The sequence below is a fragment of the Pezoporus occidentalis genome, unplaced genomic scaffold, assembly GCF_034315485.1.
Source record: "Pezoporus occidentalis ecotype Australia unplaced genomic scaffold, CSIRO_AGI_Poc_V1 ctg37, whole genome shotgun sequence".
Classification (NCBI taxonomy): domain Eukaryota; kingdom Metazoa; phylum Chordata; class Aves; order Psittaciformes; family Psittacidae; genus Pezoporus; species Pezoporus occidentalis.
The window spans coordinates 3851410-3870026 of record NW_026915691.1 but is presented as its reverse complement, the minus strand read 5'-3'; the positions used below and the strand labels follow the sequence as shown (position 1 = coordinate 3870026).

General features: G+C 56.1%; 2 protein-coding genes and 1 long non-coding RNA gene across 4 annotated transcripts; all 3 read right to left on the bottom strand.

Moving 5' to 3' along the window:
• Positions 1 to 241: 241 nt before the first annotated feature.
• Positions 242 to 1882, bottom strand: VPREB3 (V-set pre-B cell surrogate light chain 3). The gene is made up of 2 exons (XM_062631636.1): positions 1173 to 1882; positions 242 to 949 (listed from the first exon to the last, which is right to left on the bottom strand). The coding sequence occupies exons 1-2, from the start codon at positions 1219 to 1221 to the stop codon at positions 621 to 623; spliced, it is 378 nt and encodes a 125-aa protein (XP_062487620.1). The 5' UTR covers positions 1222 to 1882; the 3' UTR covers positions 242 to 620.
• Positions 1883 to 5889: 4007 nt separating this feature from the next.
• On the bottom strand, positions 5890 to 7244 carry CHCHD10 (coiled-coil-helix-coiled-coil-helix domain containing 10). Of its 2 annotated transcripts, none has more exons than XM_062631409.1 (4): positions 7105 to 7244; positions 6857 to 7040; positions 6549 to 6687; positions 5890 to 6143 (listed from the first exon to the last, which is right to left on the bottom strand). In XM_062631409.1, the coding sequence occupies exons 1-4, from the start codon at positions 7158 to 7160 to the stop codon at positions 6124 to 6126; spliced, it is 399 nt and encodes a 132-aa protein (XP_062487393.1). In that variant the 5' UTR covers positions 7161 to 7244; the 3' UTR covers positions 5890 to 6123. The 2 variants fall into 2 exon arrangements, with proteins under 2 accessions (XP_062487393.1, XP_062487394.1); XM_062631410.1 differs by having other exon boundaries at positions 6549 to 6684; positions 7105 to 7175.
• Positions 7245 to 15699: 8455 nt separating this feature from the next.
• LOC134170201 (uncharacterized) lies at positions 15700 to 18606 on the bottom strand. The gene is made up of 2 exons (XR_009967150.1): positions 18428 to 18606; positions 15700 to 16235 (listed from the first exon to the last, which is right to left on the bottom strand). It is a non-coding gene; the product is annotated as an uncharacterized LOC134170201 (long non-coding RNA).
• Between the last annotated feature and the right edge of the window lie 11 nt (positions 18607 to 18617).

Genomic DNA, 18617 nt, shown 5'->3' with positions numbered 1-18617 from the left:
CTGCGGAAGGGGACAGGTCCCTGGGGCATGGGGACAGCGTCCCCGCCCAGAGGGGTCTCTGGCTCTGGTGAAGATGGGCTCTGCCCGGGTGGGTGAGCACCATCCAGGTCCTGCAGACCCCATCAAACTCCCCACCACGGCTCCTCTGGGTCACCCTCCTCATCGGGTACCCGCAGGCACGGCCACATCCCTGCAGAGAAGCCCCAGGGGCTCCTCAGGACGTCACACACACGACACAAGCCCCGTGGCAAAGGATTAACCTTTATTATCAGGTGAAACAAACCACGCAGAAGCCCAAGCTGGATCAAGCCCACGTTGTGCCAAGTGAAGGAAGAGCCCGGTCATGGCAGAGCTTGCGCTGCAACAGGAAATCCCTGCTAATGCGCTCCAGGGCCGAGCCCTGGCTGGTCTCGCACTGTGTCAGCCTGTCCAATGTTCCATGGGGGACATTGGGGTTGAACAGGAGGTTGCTGCACCTCACAGCACAATGCAGTGCTGCCGGACTCGCTGCAGCACACTAGAGGGTCCTTTTCCGTTCCTCCTAGGGCTGCCACCTCCCTACTGAATAACTCGTGTCAGGCTTGCAAGGGGAAATGCAAAAAGCTTTTGTACTCTTGCTTCTAAAACCAGTTGAAGGCAGCTGACAGGGAGCAGTAATAGTTGCCACTGTCTTCATCACAGATGGATGTGATGGTGAGGATGCAGGCATTGCTGGCGATGTCTTTGGTAGCAGAGAAGCGGTCAGGAGTCTTGGTGGCCTTGTGCTTCTCTCGCTCAGAGTTGTAATAGAGCAGATATGTCAAGTTGTGCCCCGGGCGCTGCTGGAACCAGGAGATGCCGAAGTCACTGATGTTGTACTGGGGGCTCAGGGTGCAGGACAAGCGAGCAGTCTGCCCGGGCAGCACCAACATGAAGGTTGGCTGGGTCAGCACAGGCACAGCCCTGGAAGCTGTGCAGCAGGGATGCAGTTACTGATGGGCTGAGCCATGTCCCACATCATCCTCAGCCGCAAAGCGTCCCTGTGTCCCTTGAAGCAATCCCATCACCCAATCTCCATCCTCCCATCACAGCCCTGGAGGAAATGCCCTGCTGAGATGAACATCCCCTTGTGCAGCCCAGCCCTGCCACCACCCCACACGAGACAGCAGCTTGCTCAGCCACACCACCCTTACCTGTCTGCATCATCCCCACAAGGAGCAGGACCATGAAGCCCAGGGCCATGGCAGGACACGGAGGACAGGAGTCTGTTTTGGAGAGGGTCTGCAGTGCTACAGGAACGCGGGTGGCTGTGCTGCTGCCGCTGAGGTGTATGTAAATGACACAGGGGGCTCGGGGACTCCAGCTCCTCACGTTGCTCACTTTGCTGCAGCCAGGCTTCAGGGAGCGGGCTTGAAGCAGTGGGGTGAGAGCTGAGCATTGCGCCCCACCACCCGTGTCACCCCAGGCTAGGCCATTTCCTCCCGGCGCACTGATGCACAGTCCATCACTCCCTGCCCCAGCACCGCGGTACAGCAGCACTGAGCAGCCTTCCTCTCTGATGGGGACAGAGAGGTTTCCCTGGCACCTTTTGCCCTCTGCCACCGATACGCAAGGGGCCTGAGCCACACCATGTCAAGGGTGCCCTGCGGCAGCAGCAGGCTGGGACAAGCTGGCTCTGCTGCCAGCAGGAGCAATGACAGGATGCGCCAGAGCCGCCCCGGCAGCTGGCTCATGGCAGAAGCAATATAAGGAAAGTTGCTGCCCCCTTCTCCATGCAGCTGCACCAAGAACGGCTGCCCCACGGCACGGCCTGGGAGCTGCCGCGGGTGTGAGAGCTCTGCCGCGGGCAAACACCCCGGGGTGGCTGCCGAGGTCACCGGCCACAAGGCACTGCCCAAGGGAGCGGGTGCAGCGAGACGTGGCTGCAACTCAGGTGTCGCGGAAGGAGAGCAGACCGTTACGGCCAGGGCTGCCCCACACGGCAGCTGTAGCACTGCTGCCCGTGACACCCAGCACAGGCCAGAGACGCCACGTTACACTGTCAGGGGCTGCCCCCCCCCGGCACATCACTGCAGCCACCAGCCCACGGCAGACCTTCGCCGCAGGGTGGTCGCAGTGCCCTCGCCAGCACCACCATCCAGGGATGGCTCTTTCCCTCCCCTCCGGAGCACCCAGCCCTGCTCCCAAGCTGTCCCCAAGGCAAAGAAGTTTGCAAGTGGCTCCTGACGTGCCTGGCCCATGTGAGCTCCTGGCTTGAGGGAAAATGCAGCTCTGAGGGAGAGCCTGGCCTCGTCAGAACTCCCTGGCACAGGGAGAAACTGATGAGGAAGCACGACCTGCATCCAAGGATGCGGAAGTGCAGGCTGGACACTTGCTTTGCTGTGGTGCATCCCTGCACTGCTCTGAGCAGGGGCACCCAATGCATTGTCTGGTTTTAGCTCATTCTCTACAAGCTGGTCTAAAAAAAGCACTTACACAACCTCCCTTGGGAGCAGAGAGGGGAAAATGAGAGCTAAAGGTGCTGATGGGGACAATCAGAGCAGCTATAGCAGATGCCACAGAGCAGAGCGCACACCTGCAGCAGCATGAAGCAGGAAGGTGCCAGTTAGACCTGATGGGATCACACAGTACCTTATGCAGCTGGACTGCTGCATATGGTTGGGCAGCAAGAGCTGTTGTACACCTGCCAGGGAGACGTGGAGCACATGGGTGCCATGCAGCAGCCCCGTACCTGCGGCTCTGTCCCGTCCAGGCAAAATTGCTGCAGCAGACTTGCCACAGCCAGCCCCTACAGCAGGCGGTACCGGTGGCACGAGACCAGCTCCAAGGCACGTTCAAGGCTTGGTGTTCAACTCCACAAGGTGAACAGGAGCCACTCTGTGCTGTGTGCTAGGTGAGGCACATCACACACACCGCATCCATGGGTCAGAGACTGTGAAAAGAAGACCCACCAAGGCCCAAGGAGATCAATCACCTCCTCCTGCAAGAAGGGGCATTTTGAAGAAAGGGACCTTGTCCATGGCATGTCTGTTACAGTGAGATGCAGGTAGAGAAGGAAAGCACCAGCTTCACCGCAGCTCTGGGGGCAGCTGGACACCTGGAGCAACTTCCAGGCACTGGCTTCATAGGGAGGGACAGGGCACCTCAATGCCCAGGGAGCAGGGCAGGAGAGCTCTGCCAGGCACAGCTGCATCCTTTGTGTTATCTGTTTTAAAAGGGAGATCTTTAACCTCTACACGATGAACAATGGAGGACAAAACCCAGCAGAGCTGAGCTAACTGCAGGGATTGAGGCCAGAGGCAGCTCTGGGGGATCATTGGATGGGGGCTCTGCTTATACAGACACAACCAGAAGAGCCAAGGGGCATGGGGTATGTGACAGCTGCCAGCAGAGCTCCTGTGCTCTGGCTGTGTGAGAAGGGTTCCCTGGCTCTAACCCTGTCCCTCAGCTTCAGAGAGCGGGTATCTGTGGCTGCTGGGGGGGAACGGGCAGATCCTGTCCTGACCTTGCCTACTTGGCTCAGAGCCTTTGCCTGACGTGCGCAGCTGAAGCCACCAGACACATGCGGAGCCTTTGCTCCCTCTGCTATTTGAGCTGCACCCCCAGCTCTGGCCACTGACGTGGGTCAGCCCCGGGGGTTTCTCAATCCTGACAAACTCGGTGAGAGATCACGACCAAAGCGTCCTGCGGCGACTGAGCCACAGCCTCCAGCTCCTTCCCCTTGTGACCAGCATGGATTCATGGAAGGGGTCAGTGCTCACTGCTTCTTCCCGCTCACGTCTGATGAAATAACAGAGACACTGCATGAACCGGAATCGTTTTCCCCAAATCAAAAGAACTCATCCCTGCTCCTAACCTGGAGCGTTCCCAGCACCAAACACCAGCAGACGAGGCTGTAATACAGCAGCTCAGAGCCCTGCTGAGGGCCACACAGGGACCCTACCATTGCTGGCTGTGGCACTGGGCACTTCTCAGCCACCCGCTGTGCCTCCTGCCCTTCAGGCCCCTGGACCCAGGGTGACCACGCTCCTATCTCAGGGCTCACCCCCTGTGCGCAGCCAACTGCCAAGAGATGGTGAACCTGCAGTGCTGTGTCCTGATCCCCATTGCTCACCTGAAGAGAAGGTGTCAGTGCAGGCCTGAAGGTACAAGTGCTCCTGAGCAGTCACCAGTGAAGGTCCATCACCCACCAGCAGAGAAGCAGCAGAGGGTGACAAACAGGCTGCCTGGGAATCCCGGATCATCCCAAGACACAGGGAAAGGGGCTGCAAGGCTCCTCCCCTCGAGACCTGAACAGATCTTCCTCAAAGCACAACCTGCCAAGGAAAACACCTCAAAGCCCCACAGGCTCATGCTGGCTGCACAGGGGCACACTGGACCTTATTCACGTTTCTCTCCTTCCAGACTGCATCCATCTGCTGGATGAAACAGGAACCCTGATGAACCTGAGCAAAGCAGGAAATCCTGCATTCAAATTCACCTAGGGAAAAGGAGCACTACAGCCTCAGTCATCCAGCGAGACAGCACAGCTCAGCCTCTGCTTTGGGTGTGTTGTTGCCACACCACAGAAACCCTGTTACATCCTACAAACAATGACACAGCTTTGGAAAGGGGCTTTATTCACTTGGACATGGCACAGTAGCTCTGAAGCAGCCGAAGCCACCTTGGATTAAGACCTAAACCTTGTGTTTGTCCGAGATGGCTGCACTGTGGGAGAAGGAACCTTTCCCAGGCAGAGCTGTTTTCAGCCAGGAGAGAGATGAATCCACTCCCCCATTCTGCTGGCAGGAGGAGAAAGCTCTGAAGGAAACCAAAGCCAGAGGAACACGCACCTGCATCACTGGAGGAGCTCACCTCCAACACCATCTGCTGCTGGCAACAGCCTTCCAGAGACCAGGCACCAGGGAGCTGCTCAGGAGCTCCAGCAGCAGCACTGCCAGCACTGAGCCACGATGGGCCAGAAGACAGCACACACCTGCTGCAGGTGCTCCTGATGGCTCTCCTGCTCTCCTGTACAGCTTCCACCCCCTCAGCACCATCAGCCCCCAGCATTCATTTCTTAAAGGGAGTCAGTTACAACAACTCCTTCATAGTGGCTCCTCCTGCTCAGGAGCCTGGGGCTTCTCAGCACACAGAGCACTTGGACTTTGAGTCCAACACCTTTTTCCCTTGGCTGTCTCAGGAGAGCACAAGAAACACCAGATAAGGGCAGGGACAGCTCAGCTCAGCACACTGCCCACCAAGAACTTAGGTCTTGACATTTACAAGGGGCAGGACTCGCACCCCCAGCCTCCAGTACCTGCTGCCAGCTTCTCCCATGTAGACCTGGATTTCCCCACAGATCCCGGCAAGTGGCTGAGAACTTGCCCATACTTAGCAGTGAGAGGTCAGCAATTAACAGATTAATCCTGCCATGAAATTCAGCTGTTCAGCATCTAAAAGCAACCTCAAAACCCTTTCACACCACATGTAACAGGCCCAGCCTGCAGGCAGCACTCAGACTGTTCTGTTACACTGACAGAGAAAAAAGCAGCTCCAAAGCTTCACCTGATGCTGGTGACCTTGAGAACATTGTGTAACCCACCAAGGCTTAAGCCAACCGTACCCTGTCACACAGCCAAGACGGGTATTTCCTTAGCTCCAGGGTCAGAACAGCTCTTCAGGAAGAGGGGATTGGTGGAAAAAGAATTTGTGACTGAAGATACTGTAGGGCACATCCACCTTCAATGACCTCTCTCTGTTGGAGGGCAGGCAATGCAGCCTCTGCTCAGTCATGGATCTGCTTTTGCCAAGTCATGTAGGCACAGTCCTGTGCACAAAATATGGAGTCATGCCTTGTCCTTGAATACTGATAACATTAGGGTAGCTTGATTTTAGCTTGAGAATTGAGTAAAGACCATGCACAAGTGATAGGTCCAAATAAACTCCTTTATTTTTCTGTAATAAATACAACACTAGCTGAACTCCAGCCTCACAGCTCCAACCATTCCTTCTCTCCCCTACTAGTCTAGAAGTGAGTTACCACTACAAGACTCCTGTCTGGCTCATCTGTTCCCTCAGGCTCGCTCCCCGTCCATCCTCCCGCTGCCTACAGGCAGCAGGGCTCTACACCAGGCTCCTCTTCCCTGCAAGAGGACACATCCTTCACAGGAGAGAAGAAACACCTATGGGGAGAAAGCACAAGTTCAGCATTAGGTGCATTTTCCAGCAGCTCTTACTTAAAGGTGACCAGATCAAAACCTAACTCCCGACAACTGCCCTGGTTGCAGGTGCAACAGGAACTAGGGCATCAAGTAGGGAAAGCAGCAAGCTTCCCATGGCGTAAGAGAGGAACATCTGAGAGATCATCTACAGGCTCACCACCTTTACAGGACACGGTCAGGACCATCTCCCCTGCCCTTTCCAGTTCCCTTTGCATTCCAGGACACGGGAAAGACAGAGCTGCTTCCCATTTAAAGCCCTGAAGGGCACTCTAACCTCGACGGAATGCTCCTGCAACCTCTGCCCCCCTCAGGCACCCCGGCAGCAGCTCCCCTCCGCGCAGCCGTCCCGCAGGGGCACAGGCTCACCGTTGCTGTACTTGCACTGCTTCAGCGCCTCGTTGAAGCCCTCGCACAAGGTCAGGTCCCTCTGGTTGGTGGCGCACTCCAGGAACTGCTTCATCTCATAGTGGCAGGGGCCGTAGTTGGGCTGCTGGAACACGGGCTGCTGCCGGGGCGGGCCTGGTCAGGAGGGGGCTCTGGGGGCAGAGCCAGCTCCCCAGCCAGCACCGGCCCCGGCACCTTGTGCTGAGCCAGGCTCCGCCGGCCCGGCCCCCCCCCGCCGCGAAGGGCAGCCCAAGGACGCGGGCCCGGGGCAGGCCCGGTTCCGGGCTCACCTGCGCGGGAGCCGCCGCCTTGGCCGGTTCGGAGGAGCCGCCGCTGAAGGCGCCGGTGAGGGCGCTGCCCACGACGTGTCCCACGGCGGAGCCCACGGCCACGCCGGCCGCCGTGCTCGCCATCTGCGCCATCAGACCGGGCTGTGCGGGCTGCGCCGCCGGCACCGGGGCCGCCGGGGGGGGGCTGCGGAGACACCGGGTCAGCGAGCGGCGGCGGGCAGAGCCCCCCGTGCCCACCCCCCCCGTACCTGGCCGGTGCCGGTGCCGCCGCGGGCCGCCCCACGCTCCTGCTGCCGCGCGCCATCGCCTCGAGCCCTCCCGCCCCGCCCCGCGCGCCGCCTTAAGAGGAGCCGCCGCCGGCACGTGACGAGGAGCGCGCGCTCGGCGGGCACACCGGCGCCGCGCCCCTCTGCGCATGTGCAGAGAAGGATGGGGCGGCTCCGAACCCCGCCCCCCGGCCCGGAGCCGCTCGGCCCCGCCAGAGGGCGCCCTCGGCCCGGTGCAGGGCCCGGACCCGGGCCGCCGCCGCGGCGGGGCGGGGCGTGAGCGAGGCGGTCCCCGCCCCCTGCCCGCTCGCACGGGCACGGCCCCGCTGCCCGGGCTCCCCCCGCAGTCCCTGCTCCCGGCAGAACGCCCCGCGGCCCTCCCAGGCGCAGAACCGCAGCCCGGGCCCATCCCTCTCCAGCAGCCGACCTCCGGTGCCGGCGGCATTTGGCCGCTAGCGCCGGCCTCTCCTCCAGCCCGGGCAGCCAGTGGCGCGGTGCCCAGGGAGCCTGGCTCGCCTGGGGCTGAGCTGCCGCCAGTGTTTAACGGCCCGTTATGAGAGGGCACCGGAGGGGCCGTCAGCCCCCCCCCGGGTAACAGCGGAGGGGCGGCACCGGAGGAGGAAGGATTTATACTGATGTGATAGCTCCTGCCCCCGTGGGAGACATGACACAGCGGCTGGCCCAGCCGTGGCTCGGCTTGGTTCTGGGCTCCCAGCACTCGGTGAGGACCATGTCCTGCTGGGCGCTGCAGAGCCGCGGAGCCGATGGAGAAGGACGAAGCGCTGCGCGGTCGGGCAGGAGGGGAGGAATGCCTGGGAGCAGTGCGGCCACGCAGGGGGGGAGAGCGGGGAGGCGCTGCCTGCGGGCGGCGAGCGCAGCACAGCACCCCTGCGGTGAAGGCTTCTGCAGATGGGGTGACAAAGAACGGCTTCCAGGAGAGCGGTGTGGTGGCTTTGCAAACGCTCAGAGGCTGCTTCTCCCAGGTGTGGGGCAAAGCAGGAGAGAGCATGAAGGGGCTTGTTGGGAAAGGGCGATGGAGACAGTCTTCTGTTGCATGGGAGATGCTGGGTGGAGGAGAGGTGGATAATGAAGGGCTGGGAGGGGGAAGATGAAGAGTCCACAATTGGGGCAGAGAAAAGAGGGTGCCAGGGAGGAGCATGGGGAGGAATGATGTGGTCTAAGCCACTGGCCAGCACAACAACTTTTGCAGCAGCCCTCTAGATACAAACCAGCAGATCAAGGAACCCTCTGCAAGGCGTGGACATAGTTGGGAAGTAGGAATCCATGGAAAGATGATGATGAGCCCTCAAATAATGAACAGCCAGGCTGGACGACGCCAGCTTTACCTTCAAACCAATTTCCTGACAATCATCTCTGCCCTGGCACCCCAGCTGGTCTCTGGGGCCTCTGGGTCCATGTCTGCTCCGTGTCTCCCTGGGACAGGCCTGGTCGCCTGCTCCATCTTTGGATGTTCTTTATGCCCTGTGGAGTAAAAGACATTTCAAAGACTGAGAAAGATCCAGAAGTTGGCCAGGAAAAAAAAAAAAACTAAAATAATCCCAGCTCTGTCATGTCTCCAGGACTGTGTTTGTACATTGAGCACGTTATGAAAGCCAGCTCTTGGGGCTGGTTCATTGACTGGCAGGAATTAGAGAGCTAAGTCACTGCAGGGCTGGCAATTAGCTGCTGTGTAAATGTTTTTGTAGAATCAGATTTCCAGCACGAGGGGAAGAGAAAAGCGTTTGTAAAGCAAGCTCCCCCCTCGGCGATGGAGCCGCGCGGGCAGGGGAGAGCTGCAGCTCCTGTGCTCCGGAGCAAAGAGATTGTGCCTCAAACACGCACAGCTCTGGTCTCTGGAGGGGAAACACCCCCAAATCCTCCCTCCTGCAGTGCCAGGGAGCTGCTGTGTGGCTCTGCTTTCAGCTGGAGCAGCAGCATTTTGCATGTGGCATTTGCCTGTCCTGCCCACTGACAGGAGAGGGGCGAAAAGCAGTTGTAAATCCATGAGGATGTGACTGGAAAGCCCTTGCACCATCAGCACCTGCACTTGTTCCTTTTCCCATGGATCCATGCATCATGGGAAGCAAAGTTTCCTTCCCTTTGCAGTCCCATCCCATGGAGCCACGAGCTCTTGTGGGGAAACAGAGGTCTTCAGAGAGAAAAAGCAGGGAAAACAAGGGTGACCTCAGGGAGCCCCTCGCTGCGAGGAAACCCCAAGCTCAGCTCTGTGCCATGGGCACAGTGCAGCCCGTCAGTGCGTGGGGCTGGGGCTGCACCACCACAGGCTCTTCTGCCCTCCTGGTTCATCCCTGTCATGGGAAGAAGCTGAGCATGTGCTGGGGGGAGAAGGGGACGGACTTGCAGGGACACAGGGAATGCCAGACCTCCATCCATAAGAACTCAGGGTTCATTAGTTCCACTATGTGCAGGGCAAGTTGCTGGAGGAGCCTGGGCTTCACGCTGAGAGCGGCCCTTGAAGCTGTGTCTGGGGTCCCTTTGATTTGGTTAATTAGACACGAAGTTTCCCTGTGCAGTGGGAGGCCGGGTATGTGCCGAGGAGCACAGCAACCCCGGGTTTGCTATGGGGTAATTTACTGTGGCCGGCTGAGTGTACACAGCTCCACCCGCACCAAGCCCTCTGCTCCCGGCTGGAATGTCCTCAGCATCAGAGGTGGAAGCGCTGAGGTGTCCCTGTGCAGAGCCCTGGAGCAGCCAGCCTCCTGTTTGCAGCTATAGATCAGTTTTCACTTATTCTTTCTGAGTATCAGTTAATTTCCTAAGTAATAGTTTCACTGCTTCCCTGGCCAAACTTCCTAATCCCCCTATTTTTCGGCCTAAATTTGAGCTTTGATTCAATCAAGTTGCTTTGTTTCTGCCACTCTCTCTTCCCCTGCTCCAGAAGATCCCTTGTTACATAGTTCAAGTGTTGGGGCTTGCCTGCACTTGAAGGTTAACTCTGGATGGAGGGACACAAATATGAAAGAGAGTAACTGATTCCTGAATAGTTCTGAAAAGCTTTACTCAAAGCCAGCTGTTTCTCAGTAACCCAGTGCACTGGCATGTGCGTTCCTCCTGTTAGCAGCAGGATCAGGTAAGACAAAGTCTGTAAAAACCAGGTCTGTTGGTTCCCGCTGCTTCCTCCCCATTGCTCTAAAAGCAGATAATCATCTCCCCCTTCAGAGTTTGCCTCATTTCAGTCCTGACGCTGTCACAGCCGAAATGGGGCTACAAATTGCTCTAGGAATTCCCCAAGTGTTTGCATCCTGAGGGGTTATTTCGCAGCTAAGGAATGCAATACCGGCCTCCTGCCTCCCCTACCTGTCTGCCCCTCCATCGGGTCTGTCTTTACCAGGCTGCAGTTTCACGGGGTGTTTGCTCTGGGGATCGGTGACAGGTGTCCCACTCCTCCCGAAGCCTTCTCCCCGCAGCCATGCCAGGCTGCAGCACGTCCCTGCCACAGGCCACCACCAGCAGGTAGCCATCTGGAGATGCTGATGGAGCCTCTCGAGCTGCAGGTTTGCGCTTGGAGAGCCCTAATTACTGCGTGCAGGGGCAGATCTGGGCAGTGCTCTGGGTGTACCTGAATTTAAGTTATTTAGGTTAACAGCAAATTGCATGGGATGATTGCTCGGGGATCTGGGCACACTATTCAAAGCAGAAGAAAAGCGTCTGATGAATTAGCCAATATTTTTGTTTGTGGACAATCCCTCCCCCCTAAAAAAAACAAGAAAAGAAACAAATCTCCAGTTCTTACCAGTGTGTTGCTACCCAGAATTACACCATGAATCATCTATGACTGAATGTATTGCAGTCAGTGGGTTTCTTGTGTCCTGCTTTAATTTTCATCTTTGAGCTCTGGCTAGTCCTGATTTTGCTTTGTGCCGAGTGGTGGGTTTCAGTCTCCCAAGTCCACACAGAGCTTTCAGGACAGACGTGAATACACAAGCACTGCTTTTTCATCCTAGACAGTTTTCTGCAAGCAGAAGTTTCGACTTCAAATAATCAAATAAAAATGAAACGGGAAAGTTGCTACCATCAAGTGGAATGCACAGATTTCTCCTGAGCAAAGGGGCATATTTCCCATGGTCCTGCCTCACTGATGTTCCCCTGAGGGGTAACAAAGTGGTGGTGTCACAGGTAGGTGGCATTTGATGGCCCTGCCACAGCAGCTTGGCACACAGCCCTGTGTCAGGCTGGGCATGATGGGCTTTGAGCACACCCTCCCCACACAGACCTCTTGCTGTCTGCATCCTTCCTCTGTCTCTTTTTAGCCAAAATACAACGCCTGGAATGAAGTGACTTCTGGCAAGAGTCAGAGATGAGAAAAGGGAGGAAGAGAAATGGTGTCTGGGCAGAGGAGCTGCAGATGGCTGGACGTGACTCCGCGGGAAGGGGAGGCAGCACTACAGAGGCCGTCTCAGCTTTCAAGTCTGGTGCTCCCAGGATCTACATGCCATTTCTTGGATGTGGTTTGCCCCCAGGGCAATCTCAACAGCTGTGAAGTTTCAGCAGATGAACAATGTAGTTTTCAATAAATTTCACCCAGCAAACAAAAGGATTTTAACTCATTCCTGCTATCCCACTTCTGGTGTGATGGCTCTTCCAGACCTCAATACACTCACATCATAACCCCAGGGGCTGCCCTGCTCAGGTGTTTTGGAGAGCTCTTCCCCATCCAAAGCAGCTTCTTTCAGCCATGCCCACGGGTCTTGGGAGGTGTAGGTACATCTCTGTGTTTACCTGCACAACTTAAACCTCCCCCGGTGACCCAGTGTAGAATGAGGATGCTCTCACCTCCAGGTGAGGAAGGAAGAGGCAACAGGAAGAGAACTTTTCAAAATCCCCTCTTCCTCAGTGGCAGTTGTATCTCGGAAGTTCAAATTCCTTTACATTCACACATCCAGCATCAGGGCTTGTGCACTTGGAGGCCTGTTCTGATCCCAGCTGAAGGCTGATGCTATAGGTTGTAACTAAACGAAGGGCTTTTGTGTCCCCAGATTCCTCAGTCAGACCTAGTCAAGAAATCACCTCTGTCGATACACCACTGGTGTATCCTCAGAGAATGAGGATGACAGGTACTGTGAGCTCTCTGAATTCACCTGCTAAATATGAGACAAGGCAGCAAACCTGAGCTCAGAGCTTTTGTTTCATTTCGTTCATGGCTGCAGAGCACCCCATGAGCAGGGCAGCCAAGAAGTCAGGACAGGTTGATTTGGTGTGCGTGGAGGATCTGAACAGTGAGGCACTGCCCTTTGCTGCCGCTGCTCTGCCTGGGATCTGCCAGGCAGGTTCAGGGAGCCCAAAGCATCGAGCTGGCATCCCCAGCAGGAGATAACGTGCTCCTTAGCAGGTGCTAAGCGGGCCCTGGAGGGATCTCACACCTTTACAGGCTCCCTGTGTTACCTGTGCTGTCCTGGTCAATGGGCTTTGCATTTCCTCCTCACCCAAATGCCTGCCCGGAGGCCATTCCCTTCCACTGTCACACAGCTGCTCCCTGCCTGGTCTGGTTCCCTGCTCCCTGGTGCAGCCACAGCAAGCAGGAGCTGTGCACGGTGGTTTCCCAAGCACAGCTCCAGGCTGGGAGGTGTCTGTAGTAAAACAACTTGTGAGCAAATACAGAAGCCAGGATGGGGTCTGTGTAAGGCAGAGGCACCCATGACCTTCTAGGAGGCTGTTAGCATCAACCCATGAACAGCTACTGCTTTGAACTAGAATATTACAGTTACTACCTCCCCCATCTCCCCCTTCTCAAGCAAAGACATAGCCCCTGTGGTAGCCAGAGAGACCTTGCGTGATGCTGCAGCCTCTACACGAGCCGTTCACAGCCACCCGTGACTGGAGTCCTTTGTCTCAGCTCTCCAAAACATCTCCTGAGTTTTAATGACCACACTGCTCTCCCTGCCCTTCTGAGGCTCTCCAGCCACCAGCTTCCAGCATCTTTTCTCAGATGGAAACTAAATACTGGAGATCATCTTTCTTTTTCCTCTGTAAAAGAAGATGGAGGTGTCTTCTTTTCAAATGGAGGGTAAATAACCCCTGCGAATGCACAAGCAAATCTTGTTGTGTGCTCTGGTTTGACATGATTTCTGCCACAATGTTCTTGTTCCAGCTGCAATCCTCCATAAAGTGCTGAGCTCAATACAGAGTCCATCCATGGGCTGCTCTGTAGGAACAGTCCATACATTCTCTCCTGTAGAAACAGCCTGGTCTTTGCAAAACCAGTGGTCTGAGCAAACACCTCAGCTCTCTGGAAGGGCTGGGCACTGTGTATGCAGTACTGGATCCATTCCCAGCCTTGTGCAAGCTCTCGTGGTGCTCCTTTAAGACAGTTCTTTGAGGTGCTCAGGTTGGTCTCTGGGTGCTTCCCTGGATCTGAGGGTTCTGCAGTGAGTTTGTGATGATGTGGTCTCAGAGTCCAGCAATTGCTGTCCAAGAGAAAGTACCTTGGGCATCAAGCTCTGCCACGTTCCAGCAGCCAGTTTATGCCAGACATTCATTAGTGGCAATGCAGCATGGGTCACAGATGTGCCCTTCCCCACAGCACCCAGGGCAGCATGGGGTCAGAGCTGCAGGACACTGCAGCACTGCTGCATAAATTAACAACTGTCAGAGGCTTTGCATCCCATGGGAGCCAAGAGAGCACTCACCTATGAAAACCCACACCTCCGTGATTTCTCTTCCCATTTATCTCCTCTGGCCTGAGTTCACTTGCTCTCTTGTCGCTCTTCCCTCAGGGCTCACATCATTACTGCCTCCACACAGCTTCATTCAGTCCAAGCCCACAGCACTACGCTGATGCTGGGGAACCAACAAGCCCAGCTCCCTCCCGGCTGTGAACACATCCATCCCAGTCATACTGAGATGTGGGGAGCACTCTCCCCTTCCCACTGCTGGCCCTGGCCTGCCAAGCCAGCCTGTGCATCCCAGGGATGGACACCTCCCACTCATCACAGGCAAAGGCAGGCAGCAGGATGATGCCTGAGCAGTGTGGATGGGCAGGAGGGTCCCATCACGGCGAGGCTGTGCTGAGAGGGGCTGGGGGAGTGGTACCTGGTGCAGGGAGGTGAGTTCAGCAGCGTTTGCTGAGGAGGAAGGAGAGGGAGGGAGGTGAGGGGCTTGGCTGCTCTGAGCAGAAACGTGCATGAAGTAAAGCCTCGACCCACACCCTGAATTCCACAGCTCAGCTCCAGGGACAGGGGGAGGGTGAGAGGACAGGACGGGACATTTCCATCAGACCTGCGACTTGTTTGCGAGTCTCATCTCCCCAGCCCTGCCTCCTCCTCCCTCGCCTCCACCGCTCAACCTGGGTTTATTAACGCAATTCCCCTTAGGCTAGAGGGAATCACATCCCAGGAGACATTCCAGGCTCCGCTCAGCTTCAGAGGGGATCAGAGGGAGCCAAGGGGTGGGGGGCGCTTCACCAGGACGTCTCATTTGTGGCGCACGGGCAGGTCGAGAGCGCTGCAAGACGGCACTAGCAGCGTCCTTATCAGGCACGGAGCAGCCGCAGGCTGGATCGAGTCTCTGCTCGGCTCTGTATCTCCCAGCCACTTCTGCTCCGTCCAGGCAGCGAGCTGGAAGCTCTTAACCCGGCTCTACACGGCTGGGCACAGGGAGCCTGAACAGGCTTTTTGTTCTCACCCTCTCGCTCAGGTGATGAACACAACTGTTGGTGACATGCAGCCAGGTCCAGGCTGCTGCAGGGCTGGACCCATCTCCGAGCACACGCAGGGCCTCACCTGCCAGCTCCTCGTGCTCTGCACCAGTCGGGGCTGACACCTCTCGCCAGGAATTGGAGCTGGCTCCCCAGCGTCTGGCTCCTCAGGTGAATTGTGGTGTGCCCTGAGCCTGCGCCAGGAAAATGCCAGCAGATGAAACTTCGTCTCAGGCCAAGAGACATGAAGATGGATGTGTTTTCCTCGCCTGGCTTATCTCGCAGGCAGCGCTTCCCACCGGAGCCCTGCACTGTTTGTGTGCGCTCGGCTCCTGGCACGGGGGCAGGCGATGATTAGACAACAAACACTGTGGTGCACCTCTCCTGAGCCTGCAGCCTGTCCCTGCCCTGCCAGACCATGGCCCAGCAGGGAGATGCTTCTCAGGGGCTGAATCCCAGCGTGATACAGGGGAGGAAGAGCCGCCGGACTCCACAGCTACTTGGGCACCACTTGAGCTGTGGTGCAAGATATGGGGTTGGGGCTGTGGCTGCCCCAGGGACCCGCTCCTTGACTGGACCCCTGTGCAGATGCACCTCTGCATGGCAAGGGGCAGGACAGTCCTGGCACCACCTTGCTTGTTGAGAGGTTAGAGGAGGCAGCAGTGCTGCCCAGCCGCTCCGCAGGCAGTCATGCACCCAGTCAGAGGGCTCTGCTCCACACTTGCCCCCTGGTTTCATCTGTTGCACCCAACCTCTTCACACTCTGCACTGCTGGGTTCAACACAGAATTAAGGCCAAGGAAGGTGTTTTTTTTAAGACAAAACAAAGTAAGTGTGAAATAAGTAGTAGTGGATCAAGCAAAACTTTCTGGAAATCCATAGTGGGAATGTTGCCCTGGCCTGGTTACGCTGAAGTCCAGGAAAAAAAATCAACACATTTTATTCTGGTGTTTTCATGGTGCACTGTTTGGATCCAGGACAGCCTGCACAATTCAGCCATTTTCATTAGAAAGATCTGAAAAAGCTCAAAGGAGTTTTGAAGCAAAGCATTTTGCTGACCAACAGACATTTTTACACATTACTTTACCTTTCCACTTCTGAGTTAAGGCCCAAAGGCCAAATTTCCCCTAACTCCACATCCTTCCCTTGCCCCCTGCCTATGGCCACGCTTTGGGCTGCCAGCTGAGGGGGAGAACTGAGTAATTCAAGGCCTCTTCAAGAAATACTCTTGATTGCTGGTGTTTACAAGGGCAGTTCAGGGTGCATGACCCCAGCCCTGTTTGCACCTTGTTTGCATCACCTGTACAAACACTTCGGCTGCCCAGGAGAAAAAAAAGGTGCCAAAGCCAAAGAAAAGGGGAATCCAAAGGTGAAGGGTGAGAACAAAGACTTGCCTGATGGGTATGTGTCCCATTTGTCACCCACTGATCAGTGGCACCCACGATTCATGAGGCCATCACCTACAGAGAGAAGAGTAAAGACATTAGAGAAGGGAAGTCAAAGGGGTCCTGGGGATTTGGCTCCTGGACCCTCTTCCAGCTGCTCAGGGAAATGCCCAGAAGGTGTAAAACGCCATGCTCACTTTGCAAGGAGCCTAAAACCATGTCCCCAGCCACACAGAAAACAGCTGTGAAAGTCACACCAGGAAGGTGGCAGGAAACAAAGGACTTTAGACAAGAAAGGCTTAATCCATTTAAATTCAGTTTCTCTCTCACTTCTTTCCCTCTCCCATTTGCTCTGATCAGAGACCTCTTCCCCCACCTCCTCTCAGTCCAAAGGGCATCACAGCAGTTTCATACCCAAGCAGCCCATGAACTGGAATAGTTCTACTTTGAAAGAGCAGAATTGGACCTGGTGCTCCCTTCCTCCCTCTCACAGTCTCCTTCCACCAAACACCTGCTGGGGAAAGGGCTGCTGAGAGAGTTTGTCCCCAGTTGGCGGTTCCTATTGAGACACATTACAATGCCACATTGCTTGCCCAGGCACTGACAAGCTCCCTCCTTGCTGTAAAGCACCAGGGAAGTGGAGAAGAGCTAATGCTTGTGGCTAAAAGGACCTGGAAAACCAGTGAGAGCTCTGCTGCTTGCTAGGCTTGGAAGGCAGTGAGGCAGATGCTGAGCAAGAGCTATGCATGAAGATGCTGTATCAGCAACATCTGTGACCATTGGGACCTCCCAGTCATGAAGGCTTCTGCTAAGCTTCTGCGGCCATCTCGAGACCCCTGAACCCTATATTTGGCTCCAGCCTGGGCAGGAGTGGCAGGAAAGCAAGGACACAGAGCCTGTACTGAGAGATGTTGGGCTGTTGGAGCTCTGGGGCTGGGGTGGGAGCCCTGTGCCCATCTGCCAGCAGCCAAACTGCAGAGGTAGGGAGGAGTGCTGCACAGGCAGGACAGGCAGTGGCTGAGAGACCTCCCAGCACAGCAGCACTAGCAAAAGGACTTTTGCAGGCTGCATATAGAGCTCTCTGCAGAAGGTGAGCACACAAGCCCCAAAACACCCAATGGGCCATTTTCTGGCTCCTGAACATCTACTTGCTCACCTGGGAAATACCTGTGATCCCAAACACACCATGCACTTTCTTTTGTGCTAAGAGCCTTGGCAGGAGCCAGCAGCTCTCATACACAGTCCCATCTCTTCAAGCACCATGGTTCCCACAACATCCCCTTCAAAAATCTCCCTGTATTAAGAAGAGCCAAACTGCCTGTCACTGCTTCATATGCTGCTCCCGTGCCTCTCCCCAAATTCCCCAGGCACCAGCAGGCTCCACTGCCATGAGCTGGAAAGCACTGAGCTCCCAGAGACACCGGCATTAGAAGAAACACTAAAGAAAAGAGAGACAAAGGCAGGAAAGCTTTTCTTGCTCGGACCCAGCTGTCTGGCTCAGAGCAAGGCAGGAAAGCAGGATCTGCTGTGCATTCCCACAGCACAGCCGGAATAGAGGGAAAAGGGTAGATTTCACAGTGTGAAGTCTGAGCCCCATGAACACCAACGCCTTGCTTCTTCCCTTCTGCTTTTTCCCTCCTTCCCTTTCCTTCTCACAAGTGTGGCCTCAGGGATGGACCAAACCCACTGCTTCGGTACAGGAGCACAGCAGCACCTTCCAAGCACAGCCACAACCAGGCTCCTTCTCACATCTGCTTACCGTACCCAGTATTTACATCCTCAGTATGGTTCCCATAAAACAAAACATGAACAACATGATAATAATAGAGCCTGAGATGTCAGGAAGCCTTACCCACTCCCTGCACGCCAGCTCAGGCAGCTGGAGATCAAAGTTTTCTTATTTGCATACATTTCTTGAAACAATTTGCAGCTAAACTCAGTCTACTGAGGAGATGCTAACACAGTCCAGGGCTTCTCTCATGGAAACAGGAACCAAGAAACCAGATCTGTGCATTGCTGCCTCCATCTCCAGGTGGCGGAGCAGATGGAGGCATCGGTATTTCCAAAATGGGGAGCTGCTCTCTTCCTTCCCTCAGCATCCAGCACAGCAAAAGCCTTCTAGGAAATGGTACAAAGGGCTAGACACATACATGGCTTCAGCACGGATGCTCCCCATGGGAACTGAGCAGCCTAAGAGGGTCTAAAAGGATTGCTTTTAGTCCTGGATACCCCTAGGCAGGAGAGATGAAAGCCACCTTTAAAGTGACCCGTTTAAAGCCATCCCAAACAGGACAGAACACAGTTGCAGGACTGGAAGCATTGACTTAGTCGACTCCAGCCGCTGCTCCCTCATCTGCAGATGCAAAACCACGACGACGAGGCAAAGTATCACCCCCGGGGGAGCAACGGGACCCGCTTGCACGGAGGCCAGGGGCGGGAGGGGGGTCCCGTTCGTCC

What these genes read in the sequence shown, in the direction of transcription:
- VPREB3 (XM_062631636.1), bottom strand. Translation starts at nt 1,221, where the DNA reads ATGGCCCTGGGCTTCATGGTCCTGCTCCTTGTGGGGATGATGCAGACA. An exon ending in TGTGGGGATGATGCAGACAG is followed by an intron (nt 950 to 1,172) that starts GTAAGGGTGGTG and finishes CCTGCTGCACAG; the next exon opens with CTTCCAGGGCTGTGCCTGTG.
- CHCHD10 (XM_062631409.1), bottom strand. Translation starts at nt 7,160, where the DNA reads ATGGCGCGCGGCAGCAGGAGCGTGGGGCGGCCCGCGGCGGCACCGGCA. An exon ending in AGGCGGCGGCTCCCGCGCAG is followed by an intron (nt 6,688 to 6,856) that starts GTGAGCCCGGAA and finishes CCGCCCCGGCAG; the next exon opens with CAGCCCGTGTTCCAGCAGCC. An exon ending in GCAGTGCAAGTACAGCAACG is followed by an intron (nt 6,144 to 6,548) that starts GTGAGCCTGTGC and finishes TTCTCCCCATAG; the next exon opens with GTGTTTCTTCTCTCCTGTGA.